The sequence below is a fragment of the Felis catus genome, chromosome B1 (genome assembly GCF_018350175.1).
Source record: "Felis catus isolate Fca126 chromosome B1, F.catus_Fca126_mat1.0, whole genome shotgun sequence".
Taxonomy (NCBI): domain Eukaryota; kingdom Metazoa; phylum Chordata; class Mammalia; order Carnivora; family Felidae; genus Felis; species Felis catus.
Window position 1 is genome coordinate 81,825,350 of NC_058371.1, and position 20,272 is coordinate 81,845,621.

A 20,272-nucleotide genomic window follows, 5' to 3' on the forward strand; every position below is an offset into this window, starting at 1 on the left:
AAGATAAAACTATTTGAAAGTTTTATTTGAAAACAGGGTACCTGGATGGCTCAGTTGGTTTTGCATCCAACTTGATTTCAGCTCAGGTCATGGTCTCACCGGTTCATGGGTTCAAGCCTTGCATCAGGCTCTGCGCTGAAAGTGTGGAGCCTGCTTGGGATTCTCTCTCTCCCTCTCTCTCTCAAAAGTAAATAAAAACATGAAAAAAAAATTAAGACCCAGCGGGTGTACATAAACACTCTGAAACCCCAAATTTCTTAGTATTTGTTTAACCTACTCACTATATGGACTTTGTCTAAAGAATGGCTTTCCCAGGAAGGAGAGCCTGAAACAAAAGCTTCTTTCAGTAACAGGTGTTTGGTGGAAAGGTGAGCTGGGAACAGGGGCAGCAAGCTGGGAAGGATAAGTTGGTTAGGCGTGTAGGCCTGACCTTGGGATTGCCCAGGCAGGTGAGTGAAGTATCACAGAACCTTGGAATGGAGGGAGAGAAGGAGAAACAAAGGGAAGCATTTATCTGTTAGCCGAGTGAGTGCCATAGACTTTCCTCATGCTGGAGCATGAGGAAAGCAAGAAGGGTGTTACTCGGTGTTGGGTGGGGCACTTTCTGAATTTGGTCACTTGAAGTGGATGGATAAAAAGGTGGCAGCAGGTGACCAGAAGTGTTCTATACAGTTTCTCTTATTAAGTTGTCTATAATTAAAAGGACTTTTCACTTTTGAGTATTTTGTTGTATTTTTGCTTAATTTGGCTGTTGGGTCCATGTTTGGGGAATAGTATGAGAAAGTAAACTACAAAAGAACTAAACAGCTTCCTTTCCTAAGCCTTAAATTTATAAGCTCTTCAAGTGTAAAGCTACAGACACTGGTTGTAAACATGTTAAGAGGCTTTTAGATTGTTCATTAGAGAAGTTGGAGCTTCAAAGTCCATCCTTTTTATGTACATAATATTTCTGTAACTAGATTTTAGTTTTCATATTCAGAAAAAAAATTGAGATCAAAAGATGCAAATACAGAAGATGAACAGTGTGATTCTCATGGCCTCCTATCTCTCTGAATATTTTACTTAACTGTTCACAATAAGAATTCTGGGTACTAATTTTTTTCTTTTAAATGAAAACCTTGGCTTTAGGCTAACCAACTTCAGATGGAGTAGAAAACCAGACTAACTGCTGTATGTATGTACCTACCTGTGTATGTACCTGTTACTATGACTATGTAGCTTGTTGAATGTTTCCTGTGTATTACTTCCTAGACCAGAAGTTAGTTAAAAGTATTTGAATTATGTATACTTTTATAGGGTATATGGAATTATATAGGGTATATTCACAAAGTAGGGGCCAAAAGTGGAGGCCAGAAACCCAATGTATGGACATAAAGTGACACTAAGCCTGCATTCCATGAAAAGGGATGGATGGACGTGGCTGACAGTTTCATTAGCTGTGAACTGTGTAGATACGGGAGAGACTGGGGCACGTGCAAGGTTGGGAACTGGAACTAACATTTGCATTAAAGCCAGGAGCACCCCAGCAAAAAAGGCAATCCTAAAGTAAGATAAGCCTAAAAGCCCCAAACACTGAGTATGTGTTGGCAAGCTAAGATGAAAAGTAGTTTCTAACTGGTAATATATGTGGGTCGCCTAGCCAGAAATGAATGCAGAGCTTTCCATGAGACAGACCTCAGCCAAGGAGGCAAAGTTACTTTAACAGGAAGGTTGTTTGGACTTAACTGCTTAAATAAAGTTTTATTTCCCTTTCATGAGAACTCTCGAGGGAAGTGGTAGGTGGCAGTTGTACAGTTTTAATGTGAAGACTAGCATCCTTGTGGCTTTCTTGGCATTCCCCTATGCCACTTTATGGTAACAAATCCACAAGAAGTATTACCAGATATGTATCTCCTTTTCTCAAGAAGTCAAGAGGGCTTCCAGAAACTCCAAGAGACTTCTACTTTGAACTTACTGGCTAGAACTGGGTCAACATGGCCATGCCTAGCTCTAAGAGAGACTAGGAAAATGAAGAAGGACTTGTCATGATTGTCTTTGCTCATTTATGACCCACTGTCCGGTGCTGGGTATATACTACCCTATGAAACTGCAAGGAAGGAGGTGCTGGTGAGTACAAGGTTGGGAAGGAAAAGGGGAGTGTTTAGCGCACTAAACCTTGGGATTTTCACAGATAAAATACCACAACATCAATTCATTAACCAAAAGGCAAGGAAATAATCCCATCAAGAGTTAAGAGGTAGCAGAAACAGTTAAGTGGACAGGATCTAAGTGGTTCAAAAATACTGAAAGACGACAGAATAAAAACTAAAAGCTGTTGAACTGCTATCTTGGTAATTCTAGCTGCTGCCTTAACTGGTATTTGCTTTATCTCCTCAATCCCTAACGAGCACGTAAAAACCTGTAATGAAGGCGATGAGAATCCACTAAACCTGCCTGTATTCATCCTTTCCTCTCATTTCTTCATGCCCATGCTGATTTCTGTCTCACCTGACATTTATTCTGCTTCGCATTAGATTATTTATAATTTGTCATTGTAGATGTTACTTTTTCTGGGAGCTACCTCCTTCACTTAGCCCTGACTCTCCAACCCAGAATGGTTTCTCTTCTGAACCAGAGTGTGCATTCACCAAACACTGGGTTGTGAGCTTGACATAAATGTATCTAAATGTTAATGGATATGGATGAAATTATAAACTGAGTTGTTTATCTCTGGCCACGATGTAGAAGGCAAACTACATGCCAGATGTCAAACTATGCGATTATAAGCAAGAGATTCGGGACTGGGCTTTTCAAGATGCTATGGTCTAATATCAGGTAAACCTAAATTGCATAAATACACTGCTTTTGTTAATACTGCTGTACACTGGTTGAACATAATACAGATTCTCTCTTTATTGAAGGTTTAAAAACTTAAATGATCTCTAAACAGTTGATACAGTATATGAAGTTCAAAAGGTAATGGCCATATGTGTATATATCCCCTTTCCTTTGCCTGTTCTTTAGCCAAGTTCGCATTCCCAAAGGCTTACTGTCTTGAGTATCCTTTTGGTATTTTAATATTTTATATATTTTCAATAAATGGTGTATTTATGAATTGTTGCACCATTTAGAGAGATTTTCCAATGTCCAAATTTAATAGCTAACATCTGCATTGGTAGTGTATTTGAGTTGGTTTTTATAGAAAAACTTTTGTTAGCAACTGTAAGATCTTTTCTATTGCTATATAAAAGTTTAACATCTAAATCCGTATTTTAAAAATTTCATTTACACAAACAATATTACAGTTAATACATATTCTGTCGTCAGCAATACATAGAACTGTGCTTATTTTATCACAAGTGTTTTCTTTAGGACAGAATACAGAATCAGTAAGTAAAAACAGCTTTTGTCTTATTTTATTCAATATACTTGAAATAATCATTCACAAATTTAACCTATCCTTAAAAATAGGCACTACTTATTTTAGTATAATCCCATTTATGTACAAAACAAACCCTTTACATATTCACACTTAGCTAAGTGCACAGAAAAAGCATAAAAGGATATATATTATTAAATGCAAACAGTGGTAACCTCTGGGAGGGTAATGTGAGGAGAGGACATTTTATTAACATGTATTTCAGTAGGTTTGAATTTTTCACAACAAACATGTATTTATGGATTACTCATAAATTTTTAAAAGGCCTAAAGGGGACCAGTTAAATCACATTCTCTATTCATTGTCTGCATGTTAATTAACGCTTCTATGGTTTTAAGGAGCTCTAAAAGTTTGTTCAGTAATTTCTAATTTTCCTATTTTACCTGCCCCATTAATTCATTTCAGTAAACTCTTTTCCTCACTTGTAGTATAAGTTCCAGTTCAGTGCACTAGAAGTGTAATTGAGAGTGGTTTCACACCACATCCCACTGTTCAAACTCAGGAACTTGAGATGCAGTAAGTTTTTAGAGCTCTTGCTACATACTATCCAAAACTCCAAAGTCAAACAGATGTAGATAATGTCCTCTAGATCCAAACGTGGAGATGAGTATATTTGGTACCAAGAGATATTTTACAATGCTATCTGGGGACTCGTTTGCATTAATGTCGCCTGTAATGTTGTCCTTAGCTGCCCATCAGAAACCTGTGGAAGTTTAAAATTACACAGATACTTAGGCATCAACTCTAAATATTTTGAAGGAAGCAAATATTCTTTAAAATGCTTTTCCTAAATTTTGATATGTCTAAAGAATGACATTACTTGGGAGAATTATAGAATCTTATGGAATGCTGAAACTGAGTAATTCAGAGGAAAGTTAGGATTTTTTTTCTGGCAAATGGGGGTGGTGTGTGGAAATGATTTTTGATACTAAAACACACCGAAAACAACGTAAACAATGCTAAGTTGGGAACATGGCCATTTTCCAACAGTGGGGTTTTGTAATTTTACTTTGAAAGTCTAAACACACTGATAACATAGTGCAAAGACTGAAAACAAGTAACAAATATAATCCTGATGTTTATTTATCAAATTTCATTAGTGGAGTCTTCGACCGGCTTTTAAAATAAGGGCAGTTTCATTATACTGGCATATTTGGCAAACTAGAAGTACGGAAAGCTTTTTCAAGATTTTTAAAAGGGAGCAACACTGGTCAGCATTTGGTACACGAATATGATAACACCTACTGAAATCTTCCCATACATCATGAAAACTTGGGAGGTAATTTGTATAGCTTGAAATGTCTTCATTTTAGAATGTTATATACAAAAAGGGCCTTATCAAGAACAGAAAAGTGGCATTTTCTGTGTTCGTACTAATTTACAACACAACTGGCTTTTGATGTTACATTAAGTAAATTATATTTCAAGCTCCAGAGTATGTGGGGCATTAAAAACCTGATTCAAGTTTTATATGACAAAATTCCCAATAAATGTTTCTTTTAAGAAATGGCTTCTCAACATTCTCAGATTCAGTCTAGTCATCCAAGAAAAAGTAGTTTCCACTCTTCTTTTGTTCTACATCCTAAAAAATGAAACAGAAGCAACAAAAATCAACACCATTCTCCTATACGTAGGGGTAGTCTTTCACCCAGTCTTGTTTAGCAGTGTTTACAAGTGTCTATACAACCTCCTCTGCAGGCACTGTCTGCTTCTGGACATTTGTGGGTCCACTAAATCAAAGGCAGGATTACTACTTCTGCTAATCATCCCTACAACCAGAACACTTCCCTTGGTCCATCCTCAAGCAAAGCCTCTTCATAGAACATGCCTTACGTATGCATGTAAAATTCTGCTTTATAAAATACTATTTCCAGCTGAACTCTTGAATTCCACTTTTATCATTCTGACTTTAAACTCCCAGTCCAAAAGGTAACATTGTCTAGTTTGAGAACTGCCTATTACACAGAACTCATATAGAACTATTTTTTTTCCCAGTTCAGTTTACAGACTGGCTTAAAACTGTAATTGTAATTTCCTTATCTTGGCTAGAGAGTAAGAGAAATCATACCAAACAAAATACACAGTGAAGCCTAAAGGCATCAAGACACTCACTGTTAGCTCTTTAAGAATACAGAATGTATATGTTGGCTTTGTCTCTGCTTTCCAAGAGGTCATACACTTAGTGGAAAAGCTAGAGTACAAATATGAAAATAATAAAATCTAGTAAATGGTAGTATTAAAAACAAGGGCTAGAGGGCCATGAAGCATAAGCAGCATTTTAAGCAGGCACTGCAGGAGGTATTTAAAAACACAAACGCTTTTTTAGAGGTCATTTGCTTTTTTTTCCCCAAGTGACCAAGTAATTATTATCTTCTAAAAAAAAAAAAAAAAAAAACACGTTTCATAGTCTACATCAACTATAAGGAGCATAATCAATTATTTTATGTACACCAATGAAAAACGCTGCCAATTAAACTGACAAAATGTTTTTCCATTGTGTAGAATTTTATGCTCATTGAAGACGTTTGCTTGGATTCTTAAAATATTTTAATCAGGTGTTGCTCTCGTGCTCTTGAAAAATAGGTAAGAGAAACCGGTCATTTGTAAAAACTCTGTATCAACAGTGAATTAGTGTAATCTTTCTGAAGATGTTAAAAAGGCAAGTAAACTCAACACAGGCAGTACAACAGTGGGTACAACTCGAGATAACAGGTCTGAGTCCATGTAGCAATAGCAACTATATCAGAATTACTGCCTACCAGACTATTAAATGAGAAAAATATGAATCAGAATTAATGAAATGACAAAATTTTTTCATGAAAGTCTTCCAATTTGAAACATGCCTTTCAACGATTTATAATGAGAAATTAACCACGATTTAAGATAGTTTTTCTACATACCTTAATTGAATTGAGTTTGTTTATTCTTGGCCTATAGTTGTTTGGATCTCTTCTGAATGTAATTTCAAGCTGAGACAAAAACTTATTCATGCCAGCCAAAAGAGTTTGAGGACTAGAGGAAAAATAAGATCAACTGTGATTAAAATTCATCCCACCAAAGTTAACTACTTTTTGGGATTGAAGAGTATTAATATTAAGCATCACTGTTTTAATTCCTTAATCATATCTGGATAATAGTATATAATTATAGCATATTATAAATTAATTCTATGTTCAGAAGTGTCTTTCCTTGGAGTACTTAGTTTGGCTATAATATTTTGTGCAAAACAGACCCAGTTTGACCTGTGTTTCTAATCTGGAAAAAGAAACATTTAAGATGGAAGTTACTACTATAGAAAAACAAAAGATCATTAATTAGGAGATTACAGAATTTCAAATCTGACATTTATAGGAGATAAGAGAATTTAACAGAAAAGGTAAAGTTCACGTCAGAAAACTGGCACTGGAGGGAGTATGTACAGCACAAGGGATTTTACTTGTACCTCCTTTTTCCATTTCTATGCATCATTCATCTTTTTTTACCCAAATTAGTTCTTAAATCACACTAAATTACATCATACTTGTGAAACACTTTAATAAGCATTTTTTGTAAATACAGATGATGGTTATTTAAATAAGCTTTACAGAGTCTATGAAATTGCCCTGTCAAAGGAATATGGAATTCCCAATTGATGAACAAATTAAAATGAAAAGAAATTCTGGGAAGAAGCTCAGTAAAGTACTTTTATTTTTTGGATGAATTATTCAAATAGCAACTCCTTTCCTCCTAAAATCAGAGAACATAACGGAATCACACGAAATTGCTCTTTTTATAGGTAAAAAATGGCTGAATGTCAGTAATTTCATACGGTTCAACTTAACAGAGGGTTTTAGCACTAAGACATTCTTCATAAACTGATTTCAATGTGAGACTTCTCTAAATTACAAGAGCTCTAAATCAGGCCAATAAGGAAAAATTAGAGAAAAAAAAGGAGAAAAGGTAAAATCATTTTGACCCTGCTATAGATCAATACCAGATATTTGGGGTCCACTGTGAGCATTACCACTAGCAGTGTAAGCTGGGCAAATCATATAACCTTGTTTCCTTAACTGCTGTATGCAAAAACATCTATGGTTTTCAGGGAATTACCTGCAAAATCAAAATCCTAGTATGTTTTGAAAATCCAAATAATGAAGCAGACAAAAGTTAACTTCCAAGAAAAGCTGAGCAGCCCAGAGCTCTGCATGCTTATTCCCTAGGGTCAGGAATAAACTGAACTATATAGTCTGAACACTTCCATCCAGTATTCAATATGAATAATCCTGGGAGTCACAGAATCATTCTTAGAATTTCTGGCTACTTCTTTAAAAATTAAAATGGCATGATTAATGTTTATAAGCTTCTTGGAAAATTCTGAATAATACTTTTCTAACAGAACTTATAATTAGGCTTGAATATTTCAGAAAACAGTTGTACCTGTTTGCGACTGTGTTCTTAGATGGAATACCATCAAAGACGATGACTCGATCTGCTAGATAGGTGGCCATAATGAAGTCGTGTTCCACAACAAAGGCTGTCTTCTTAGCATGGAGTATGAAACTAAAATACATGATTTTGAACATGTTTCCAGTTTTTTTTTTTTTTCAACGTTTATTTATTTTTGGGACAGAGAGAGACAGAGCATGAACGGGGGAGGGGCAGAGAGAGAGGGAGACACAGAATCGGAAACAGGCTCCAGGCTCTGAGCCATCAGCCCAGAGCCCGACGCGGGGCTTGAACTCACGGACCGCGAGATTGTGACCTGGCTGAAGTCGGACGCTTAACCGACTGCGCCACCCAGGCGTCCCGAACATGTTTCCAGTTTTATATGATCAAATATTCAAATGTGTATTAAGCACCGTTGTATGCCAGTGCACATTAACTAAAAGTAATACTCTTAGTGGCAGAACATTACCGTTTGACAACTCGAGCTGCCATCAATCTTTGCTCAGAATCCAAATATGCAGATGGTTCATCAATTAAATAGACATCAGCCGGTTTGCCCAAACAAAGAGCTAAAGCTACTCGCTGCAGTTCACCACCAGATAACGTCTGCACCTGCATTTGGAGAAAAAAAGTTTAGCAAACCACGCAGAGACACCCAAAGCTTAAAATAATAACATAACAAGAATCAAAATACATACTTCTTGATCGATGATGTTTTCAATTTGCAGAGGCTTCATCACATCAGTCACAAACTGTGGATGAGTGTATGCATCTCTTATTTTTTCATGTAGTAACTGTCGAACACTTCCCTGTTTTTAGTGAAAAAAGTATTGGAATTTTCAGTACAGAACTCCTCTATGTTCACCAAGTTAAGCTCCAGAGCAAAAGTATATCAATTTACCACCCACAGATATGATAGTATTATGCTTCTCCATCGTCTATGGCGTGTCCTAAAATTATTAGAAACCCATCATGTCCAACAAGTAAAAACAATCTTAAAATCTGAGAGTAGTAAACAATGACTGTTTCAAGAAAGAAATCATTTGATAGGGCGCCTGGGTGTCCCAGTCAGGTAAACGTCTGACTCTTGGTTTTCGGCTCAGGTTATGATCTCACGGTTCGAGGGTTTCAGCCCTGTGGTCAGGCTCCGTGCTAAAAGCACGGAGCCTGCTTGGGATTCTCTGTCTCCCTCTTTGCCCCTCTCCTGCTTGCTCTTGATCTCTAAATAAATAAATAGTAAAAAAAAGAAAAAGTTTAAGAAATCATTTGAGAATAGGAATAATGCTCAAGGTCAGTGTGGGTATCAAGTACCCTTAGGCAATCAGCAAGATAAGACAAAATGCATAATAGGGATGATTTCTAAAGACGTCATGTGCTTGTTATTTTAGGAGAGGGCTCAGTCTGAGAACTTAAAAGCTAAGCTTATACAAAGTACCAACGATAAAAATTTTTTTAAGTATTTATTTTTGAGAGCGCGAGTGTGAGCAGGGGAGGGGCAGAGAGAAAGGGAGAGAGAATCCCAAGCAGGCTCTGTATTGTCAGTGTGGAGCCCAACGTGGGGCTCAAACTCACGAACCGTGAGACATGACCTGAGACAAAATCAAGAGTTGGACTAAGCTACCCAGGTGCCCCCAATGATAAAACTTTTAGTGTAAATCTAAGCAATCTCAAATAGGCCTAACAAAGTGAAGGCTGAGGTCCTGAGTGCAAATACCATAGTTAAGAAGTTCACTACAATACTTGCAGAACCAAAGGTTAACTTTGTTTTCAAGGTTCATATTTTAAAATTTATCAGTATTTTTTTTTTATGATCAAATAACATTCAATTTCATGGATATAGCACATTGTGTTTATCCATTTACAATTGATGGACATTGTGGTTGTTTTCCACTTTTTGGCTATTATGAATACATTTGTGTGCAAATTTTTGTGTTGAGATAGGTCTTCATTTCTCCTGGGTATGTATTTAGGAGTGGAAATGTTGGTTCATATGTAACTATGTTTAATCGTAAGAACTAAAAACAAACAAACAAAAAAATCCTAAGAACTGCTAGGTGTTTTTTTTTTTTAAAGTGGCTCTACCATTTTACATTCCCATCAGCAATGTATGGGGTTCCAATTTCTCCACATCTTCACCAAAACTTGTTACTGTCTTTTTAAGTCATCCTAGTGGGTGTGCAATATCTCACTGTAGTTTTGATTTGCATTTCCCTAATGACTAATGGTACTGAGCATCTTTTCAGGTGCTTATTTGGCCATTTGAATATTTTCTTTGAAAAAATGTCTATTCAGGGGTGCCTGGGTGGCTCAGTCGGTTGACTTTTTTTTTTTTTTTTTTTTTTTTTGAGAGAGAGAGGGACAGGAGGAGAGAGAGACAGAGAGAATCTTAAGCATGTTCCATACTCAATGCAGAGCTGACACGGGGCTCGATCCCACGACCCTGGGATAATGACTTGAGCTGAAATCAAGAGTTGGATGCTCAACCAACTGAGCCATCTGGGCACCCCAAGCGTTTAACTCTTTTTTTTTTTTTAAATGTTTATTTACTTTTGAGACAGAGGGCGAGTGAGGGAGGGGCAGAGAGAGAGGGAGACACAGGATCCGAAACTGGCTCCAGGCTCTAAGCTGGCAGCACAGAACCTGATGCAGGGCTCAAACCCATGAAGCGTGAGATCATGACCTGAGCCGAAGTCGGACACTCATCCGACTGAGCCACCCAGGTGCCCCACCAAGCATTTGACTCTTGATCTCAGCTCAGGGATTGATCTCAGCTCAGGGATTGATTTTAGGATTGACTGCACTGGCTTCATGCTGGGCGTGGAGCCTACTTTAAAAGAAAAAAAAAAAAAAGTCTATTCAAATCCTTTGTCTGTTTTTAAACTGAGTTGTAACAGTTCTTTTTTTTTTTTTTTTTTTAATTTTTTTTTTCAACGTTTTAATTTATTTTTGGGACAGAGAGAGACAGAGCATGAACGGGGGAGGGGCAGAGAGAGAGGGAGACACAGAATCAGAAACAGGCTCCAGGCTCCGAGCCATCAGCCCAGAGCCTGACGCGGGGCTCGAACTCACGGACCGCGAGATCGTGACCTGGCTGAAGTCGGACGCTTAACCGACTGCGCCACCCAGGCGCCCCTAACAGTTCTTTATGTATATTCTGGATATGAGTCTGGATATGAGTATTATTAGATAAATTATTTGCAAATGTATTCACCCATCTTGAAGGTGGCCTTTTATTTTCTTGCTAGTGTTATGTGGAAATGAATCAACGACTTATGTCTTAATTCTTTCTTTAGCCACTTTTGGTAAAACACAGAAATTTGGAGAAGAATTTTGATACAGTGAAAGATTAAAGCTATAGGTGTGTGTGTGTGCATAAACTTTCCTTTAATAACCAAATAACAGAATAATAACTCACAGTTGATTTGGGACTGATTTTCTGTGGCTTATAACTGACATTGAGAACTGGTACTTCTCCTGCAAAATAATGCAAATAAAGAAGACACTGAAAATTACCCATATCTTCAAAGTTTCCTATGTGGGAAAGAGTAAAAACACAACGATGCAACAGTACCTCCTTCATCAGGCTTAAGTCTTCCAGCAAGCATTCTGATAAATGTGGTTTTACCAGTACCTGCCAACACAATTTACATAACAAACAGACTTGTAAGATGCTTCATGTTTACTTAAACATTATGTACACTACTGGATTTTAATTGAGAAATTAGTTTTAAAGGTATACACTGACACTACTCAATTCTGAAGCCTAAACAAAAATACTTGAAACTTTCATGATATGCTTCTGAAGTATCATTCGAAACTAATTAGAGGAATATAGACTAATAAATCTTATTAGTAACCATTACAAGTTTTGGGCTACTTTTTAAAAGACTTTTTTAGCTTAAATACCAATACAATTTATTGTTAAGGAATGTAATATTGTTATGATTGATACCATCATGTGAAAGTCCATTTGCATAAAACGCAACCCGGTTCAAAATTCTTCCATTACCTAAAGACTGAAATACATGGCAAAATCGTCGTAGAAAACTTCTCTTCTATAGACTTATAAGCTATAAGTATACAATTCAAATCTTTTTTTTTCAATCTTGAAAGCAATACCAGACATTTGGTACTCGAGTTCAACTCATAGCCCTATTTATGACAGTAATCTAAAACTGAAAATTCAGGTAATAACAACTATTTACAAAGGTAGACTAGCCTGAATTTAAAATAATAAAAGCTCAAATGGAGGAATTCAAGAAAAAATCTTAAACTAGATTCCTTCTGAATTACCTTATTATTTTATCCTTTCCTTCCTCATCTGTTTCTAAGATGAATAAATCCCCTAATAATTTATACACAGAAAAACTAGCTTGGAAAAGTATCATTTTCACTAAAAGTTATGGAACAAAATATATGAAATATAAACTTGACTGGGTGGCAATGACATTAAATCATACAATGTTATAAAATGTGAACTACACTGAGAAATGTATGGATTCAGTCTAGCTCCCACTTACAACTGAGTCAAAATTTTTCATGGAGTAGCTGAAACAAAGTAACTGGATAAACAGAACAGACTTCCAAATATCACAAAATAAGGAAAACTTACCATTCTCCCCCAGCATCACCATGATTTCAGAATCTGTAAACTCTCCAGCTACAATTGCTAGCTCAAACTCTCCCATTTTCTTCTTCATTCCAGGATATTTATACATACACATCTTTTTAACTTCTTCTTCATTTGCTGTCTCAGCCACTTTAAAAACAAGTGATGCATCTCTGAATCTCAAGTTTTCTGTTGGAACGTAGCCATCCAAAAAAATGTTTATGCCTATTGGAAAGTCATTGACAAGATTAGTGAAGGTCATTTAAAGACTAATCTTTTCCACAGCAAGAAATTATCATATAAAACCCCAAATCCCAGGCTCTCCTGGGAGCAATCTAAGCACAGATTTCAAATATCTGTGAATTTGTGGTAACATGCAGTGACAACAGGGTGTCTTATGTATTTGATACAAGTTTAAAAAACTTAAAGCATATATATACAAAGAATATCTTTTCACTAATGATGTGATTTTTATGTAAGATTTTCTTCCCCATCAGGTTTTGTGCAAAAGAATATGGTGCCGTTTCTGTTTTTTTTTAATCAAAACTTGTGATTTTTCTCAAAAAATGACAAGTAAAAAATGGGAGTATTTTCATAGACTGACATAAAATAATACAGTCTGGAGAATAATTTTTTAAATAAACAAGTTATGAATATGCATTTTCACATGAGATCTAGATACCATAAGCTGAAGTTCTAAAATACTGCATGTTTTCAGATTAATTTTACAGGTTTGCAACACATTTATAATAACGAACTTCATTTAACATTTTTTTGGCTTCACTGTACAAAAATATATACCATTATCTAAACATTTTTTAGTGACTGAGAGAAAACTAACATATTGTGCACGAGAATCCCTCCATATTAAAACTGTGAAGATGTGCAATGGCAGACACAGAAATGAAAAAGTGGATTACATGGGAAAAATGCAAAGATCTATTTTCAGTGATTCCTACATTTAAGATAAAAGAAAGATAGTAGCTCAAGTCTGGAAGGTCTCGAAAGAAAGCTTGAGGATGTTATTCATCTCATCTGGAACTCAGAGCCCTATCTGGGGGACTACAGCCTCCGCCTAGAACACAGGTGTTCAATATTTGCTGAAAGAATAAATTCATCCTGCCAAAATTAGTATTTTTTGATCATAAAACTCTTTAAAAATTATAAATGTGAGGTTAAAAAAATTAAAACCAAAAGTTAGAAAGGAACATAGACTTGACGGAAACCTTAGTAGCCACTGATTCCAAATGCCTAATTTATCAGGTAAGGAAATGAAGACTCAGAAAATTGTGTGCAAAGAGACATGAAAAAACCAACCTTTCCATTTCTACTGTAAAACTTGTCAATCTAAAACTGAGTCTAAGCTATAACTGTCTTTAGAGCTCAAAGAGAGCTTTTACGTATGTATGACATTAATTTCAGTATATTAAAAGAAAGCAGAAAGAAGGAAAGTTTACTAGAATTGTTTTAACAAACAAGGCACATTAAAAGCTTCAGCAGGAACCACTTCTTAAATGGAATAGCTTTTAGGGGCACCTGGGTGGCTCAGTCAGTTAAGCATCCGACTCTTGGTTTTGGCTCAGGTCATGATCTCATGGTTTGTGAGATCGAGCCTGGCACCTGGCTCTGTACTGACAGTGCGGAGCCTGCTTGGGATTCTGTCTCTCCCTCTCTCTCTGCCCCTCCCTGGCTCGCTCTCTCTGAAAACAAAACAAACAACTTAAAAAAAAAAAAAAAGGCAAAGCTTTTAGACAAGGTATTTATTTTTTTTTTTAATTTTTTTTTTCAACGTTTTTTATTTATTTTTGGGACAGAGAGAGACAGAGCATGAACGGGAGAGGGGCAGAGAGAGAGGGAGACACAGAATCGGAAACAGGCTCCAGGCTCTGAGCCATCAGCCCAGAGCCTGACGCGGGGCTCAAACTCACAGACCGCGAGATCGTGACCTGGCTGAAGTCGGATGCTTAACCGACTGCGCCACCCAGGCGCCCCTAGACAAGGTATTTATAACTACAATTGTGAAGAGTGAATGCCAGGAACCTACCTCATTATCAATGCAATTCTGGACCTATTACAAGGTATAGAATAGATAATAAATACTTGCTAATTGAGGAGAATAAAAAATTAATAACTTTCTGATATCATCTCTTAAGACTACTGGAAAGAAAATTAAGCAATCTCACAAATTTTTTCCTGAACATATGCATCTGTTTATCTCAAAGGTACAAGCAGATAAGTACTTACATATCTCAAAAATTATTCTTGAAGAGATTGTTTTAAAAAGGTGCCTGCCTAACCTAGGCATCTACATACAAGACTACATGAATAATTATTCTTATAAAATAGGAATTTTTTCAAACTATGAACTAGGTAGTCTTTTTGTCAGTTGAAGGCACAGCTGAAAAGATGAAATATAAAGAAAAGAGGAGAAAGAAATCAGTGGTAGGAAATGGCAAAGAAATTAAAAAGAAAAAGGCATACTAGGTGGAGAATGCATTGATATTTGTTTCAGGAGCCACTTAGTAGTAGGTTAGTTTTTAGTTTTGCCTAACTTGCTTAGGTGGAGAAGAGACACGGAGAAGAGACACGGAAAAGAGACACCAGAGAGTCCCTCTTTCCTGACAGTGGAAGGAATAAATGAAAATAGGCTTACTAAGCTATTTTATTAGGCTTCTAGTTACTCATTAAACTATATGACACTATCTTGTTTTAATTTGATACACTTACTATCTTATTAGACTTCTAGACAGTCTTAAGTTCTACAAACTTAAGACACAGATTATAGAAAAATTTGAAAAATGGGAACAAGATGAGCACTAATTAAGAGTTTCACTACTGGTTTTGGCCTTTCAAAAATAAAGCTGAAGATGATAAATACTAGAAGTTGTAGAAGCCAAAATATAATAAAAACTTTTAAGATAGCAAACAGTGAAACTGATACAGCATTTCTACCCACTGCAATAGAAAATTCTCCAAAAAGAAAGTTTTGAATAACAAACAATGTACATAACCTTATATACACATTGTTGAGTGATTAACTTCCATTAAGACTGGAGTTTTGGATAAATATTAGAGCAACATGTAACTGCTGAATATCAACAATACATTTTCTAAGCATTAGAGTGAAATAATACAGCATTGTGGAAATAGTTTTTCAAGTTACCTTCTCTTACACTAAAAGGCATAGTGACAACACCGTAAGCACTTGGTACACCATATAAACAGCAGATGAAGTCAGAGAGATAGTCTAATACACTTAGATCATGCTCCACCACAATGATATATCTGCAAATCAATACAGATTTTTATTTTTAAATGTAACATAACATATAAAATAAAATTATATTTAATTACAATTTAAACTCTTACACAGAACAGTATAAATTCCAGGAAAACAGATATGTTAAAAAAATTAAATGTAAAGACCATACTAAACCAAAGCCGTAAGACATTAAATAAGACTCTATCAGTCTTCCTATTTCAAATTGTTTTCCTAAACTAAAAAAAAAGTTAGTATGAAACAGTCTATGGAGACATGAAATAAGTGTTTTGCCAAAAAAAACCCACATTTTTAAATAAACTTTACAAAGACACAATTACAATAGATTTAAATCTGATGTAGCTTAAACTGTTTATTATGCTATTCATCTTGCACGTTAATAAGCCCTTACAGTTGTCCTGTCCCATCTGTTAGCTGTGGTAGGGGAATACAGAGAATATGACAGAATGCTTAACCTGAGAACTTCCAAGTTAGCTGGGGAAGACAAGGAATAGACATGAAACATTACCAAAAAACCCTGAAAAAACAAAAAAAAAACTACACAGCTACGCATGTTCTCTAGATATAAAATCCAGTGAAGGCCAAGGAAATAGGTTAGTGTGTACTGGAGCACTCTGTAAGTGGGACAGTATCTGACGTGACTTTTGAAGTGGTAAGAAAAAAGTATTGCTGGCATACAAACTATCAGGCAAATAATGGTCATGACACTTTTATGCAGCACTTTATTCCTATTCAAGTTAGTTCAAAATGTTAAAAAAAAGCAATATCCTACAGACACTTCAAATTCCAACTTATGTTTCCTGTACAAATAAAAATTCTCCATATTTATATTAATGCAATCATCATTCTCATAAAATAGGACTAACCTTATTCCTAATATACTGTTTAAATTGTCAAGTCTGTCAACTCTTTCTCAACGATGTCTTGTGCATTTATTTCATCCTTTTCTTTTTTCTAAATTCTAGTTCAGGCTCTCACATTTCTTTCAACATTTCTATAAACTTTTAACAAACCTCACTCTTTTCAGGTTCCCAGATATGGCTCTCAGTTGCAAATAAAACAAATTAATGTCCTAAGACTTTGTTTCAAAACTCTCCAAAACTTCAGCTATTATTTTTCACCATGTACATATAAGGCACACTGAAAAATGGATCTTTCATTGTTTCCTGAATAATCCAGTTTTCCACTTCTGTGTGTCTAAGAGTTATTCCTTCTCCTGAATGTTCTCCTGTCTAAATCCTCACCTGCTGAAATCTTACTCAATCCTTTAAGGTCCATCACAAATCCTACCTTCTGTAGGGTCCCCTTGATATTACGCAAATAAGCTTTCTTTCCCCAACTCTTGACCCCCTGTAACTCTGAACTGATATTTGGATTTTTATTTTTTATTATTTTTATTTATTTCTTATTTTTATTTATTATTGAGGACCTCGGCAACTTGTCCCTAAATTGTGTGAAGTCAGACTATATAATTTTTAGCACCTCTATGATTTTTAGTCTTGTGCTATGTACCAAAGAGATGTTTAATAAAGTTGTTGGGTAATGAAGATTTAGGACTTATGCTAATTGGCAATGGGGCAAAATGGTTAGGTTCTTAAATAACATTGTCCAGTAAAACTTTCTATGGTTATGAAAATATTCTCTATGTGCAGCATGTGGAATGTGGGTAGACTGATTGAAGGAATGAATTTTTAATTTCAATTAAAACAGTAATATGACTAGAAGGTATAGCACAGTTCTAGAATAAGAGAACGGTAAGAAAAAACATTTCAGAAAGATTAATCTGTCAAGAAGAAAGAACCACTGGCTTTTTTTTTAGGAAATTCCCATAGCAATCTAGGTATCAGATAGTAAGACGAATGAAAAAGAAAATGGGGGCATGTTTAATTATGAAAAGAAAATATTAAGAGCAAATGTTTACTACCACATTGGTAGTAAGAAGCATCAATAAAAATGGCAAATCACCCAAGTGAGCCAGTACTCATCCTGCCTTGGTGTTTTTTTGGCAATGTTCCATTATCTGTCTACTTCTTGCCATTAAAGCCTTCTAGACACCATGTAAGGCAGCATAGTATTACCTACTGGCTTTAAAAAAAAATTTTTTTAAGTTTATTTAGAGAGCACAGAGCCCGTTGTGGGGCTTGAACCCACGAAACCGAAACCTGAGAGATCTGAGCTGAAACCAAGAGTCAGATGCTTAACCGACTGAGCCACCCAGGCACCCATCTAGTGGCTTTTAATTTGCTTTGAAAAGAAGGAAAAAAACCATGTCATACATTCTGCTATCCCTACTTTTAAATGGAGCTTATGAAGAAGTGCAAAATGTAAGAAATAATTAAGTGAGCCAACCACTCTATTTCCTAACGGTTTGGAAAGAAACAAATCTGTACCATAATGAGAAATTTATGCTGTGAACTCCTACAATTAATTTTGGATTACAGTTGGGTTTTTTTTTTTGTTTTTACACATGGTTTTTAATTTAACTGAAGATGTTCTTAGAGGACAAATTCTAAAAAAATCTCATGCATTTAGTGTCCTTTCTCCAATCCATCCTCTATTTCTTGGTTTTGTTTTGTTTTGTTTTTTAAGGAAAGGATAGCCAATTTTTTTTATAGCATTACAGACTGAACACTGCCTTGACACATCACAGAATTTCAGAATCCAAAGAATGTGAAAATGTCTAAATAATTTTCTTTACTTTGTCAATCTAATTTGTTTTGACATGTTATCCACATTATAATTACAGTTACTGCCCTCTCAAAATAGAAGACTAATGATTTGCCTGAACATTTGTATATTAAGATACATGTCATCTGGTTGTAAATTACGTATCTTTTTAGTTCTCCTTTTTATTATGGTTAGGACATTATTTGATATTTTAAAAAATTATGTGTGAAAGTAGGTATGAGCTATGACTTTCATAATAAATAAATATAAAAATATTTCATAAAAGGGCTAAGGTTGAAAACTACTGACTTGACTACTTGTATGATGTTTTCTTTACCAGACTGATAAATCCTTGAATACCGGGACTGTATCTTATATTCTTATACTCCTCAAAGAGCCTATCATAATACCCAGGCCTATGTATGATGTGAAAATTATAGCTACTATTTGGCTCAATTTAGATTATCTCTTTATCACTGATTCTAAGTTTCACTTCAAAGTATGTATGTGGATCATTTGCTTCTTGAATCTAGAGAGTCAAATTTTTCAATTCTGAAAAATTCTCAGCCACGATCTTTTTCATGGCTTCATTTTTCAAACTCCTATTCAGATATATGTAAACAGTCCTTTTCATTCCATTCTCTAACCCTCCTTTCTGAACTCAATCTGAGTTCAATCTCATTCTCTGTTGTATTCTGGTAATTTGCACAGATCAACTTTTTGGGTTTCTAACACTCTTTTCTGTTATCCCTAACCTGTCTAATCTATGCAGTGAGGTTTTTTTTTTTTTTTTTTTTTGTATTTTTTTAAACGTTTACTCATTTTTGAGAGAAAGCACATGAGTGGGGGGAGAGACAGCAGGAGAGGCAGAGAGAGAGGGGTCAGAGAGGATCCAAAATGGGCTCTGCACTGACAGCAGTGAGCCTGATGCAAGGCTCAAACTCACAAACCACAAGATCGTGACCTCAGTTGAAGTCCAATGCTCAAATGACTGAGCCACCCAGGCGCCCCAGTTGAGTTTTTTTTTTTTTAAAGATTTTATTTTTGGGGCACCTGGGTGGCTCAGTGAGTTGAGTGTCTGACTTTGGCTCAGTTTACAATCTCACCATTTGTGGGTTTGAGCCCCGCATTGGGCTCTGCTGACAGCTCAGAGCCTGGAGCCTGCCTTGGAATCTGTCTCTCTCTCAAAAATAAACATTAAAAAATTTTTTTAAAGATTTTCTTTTTAAGTAATCTCTACACCTAACATGCGGCTGGAACTTACAACCCTGAGATACAGTTGCATGCTCCACTGACTGAGCCAGCCAGGTGCCTCTGTCCATTGAGTTTTTTATGTCACAGCTATACTTTCAATTTCTAAATCTGGGTTTTTTGAACATTTACCTATTGCCTTTTTCTGGTACCATATTCTTAGGGTTTTGTATCCTTTTTTATGTTTGTATTTATTTTTTTAAAAGTTTATTTGAAAGTGTGAGAGATAGCGTGCACGTGCAGGAGGAGGGTTAGAGGCAGAGACAGAAGGAGAGAGAATTCTAAGCAGGCTCCGTGCTGTCAGTGCAAAGCCTGACGCAGGGCTCAAACTCACAAACTGTGAGATTATGACTTGAGCGGAGATCAAGATTCAGACACTTAACCGACTGAGCCACTCAGGGGCACCTGTGGGGTGTATTTTAGATACAACTATTTTATAGTTTGAGAATGTCATCTGACCTCCTTGAAGGTCTAATCCTGTTGTCTGTTTTGTCTACTGTCTCCTTTGCAGATGCTTTCCTCTTAATCATTTATAGCCCTGGATTTTAGCTCATGAGTCTTGTAGGAATCCTGTGACCAGGGTTGAGGGCATATCCCTGCAAAGTGATTTTATATTTGCTTC

General features: G+C 35.9%; 1 protein-coding gene across 1 annotated transcript in view; it reads right to left on the bottom strand.

Annotated features, from left to right (window-relative positions):
• Window positions 1–3,373: 3,373 nt before the first annotated feature.
• Window positions 3,374–20,272, bottom strand: part of ABCE1 (ATP binding cassette subfamily E member 1) — a 32,267-nt gene continuing 15,368 nt past the window's right edge. The window contains exons 10-18 of the mRNA XM_003984975.5: window positions 15,616–15,737; window positions 12,456–12,677; window positions 11,415–11,474; window positions 11,259–11,317; window positions 8,542–8,652; window positions 8,313–8,455; window positions 7,835–7,957; window positions 6,319–6,430; window positions 3,374–5,000 (exon numbers count right to left, since the gene is read on the bottom strand). Coding sequence (XP_003985024.1) covers window positions 4,953–5,000; window positions 6,319–6,430; window positions 7,835–7,957; window positions 8,313–8,455; window positions 8,542–8,652; window positions 11,259–11,317; window positions 11,415–11,474; window positions 12,456–12,677; window positions 15,616–15,737 — 1,000 coding nt within the window. The 3' untranslated portion in view covers window positions 3,374–4,952. The remainder of the gene's footprint in view (window positions 5,001–6,318; window positions 6,431–7,834; window positions 7,958–8,312; window positions 8,456–8,541; window positions 8,653–11,258; window positions 11,318–11,414; window positions 11,475–12,455; window positions 12,678–15,615; window positions 15,738–20,272) is intronic.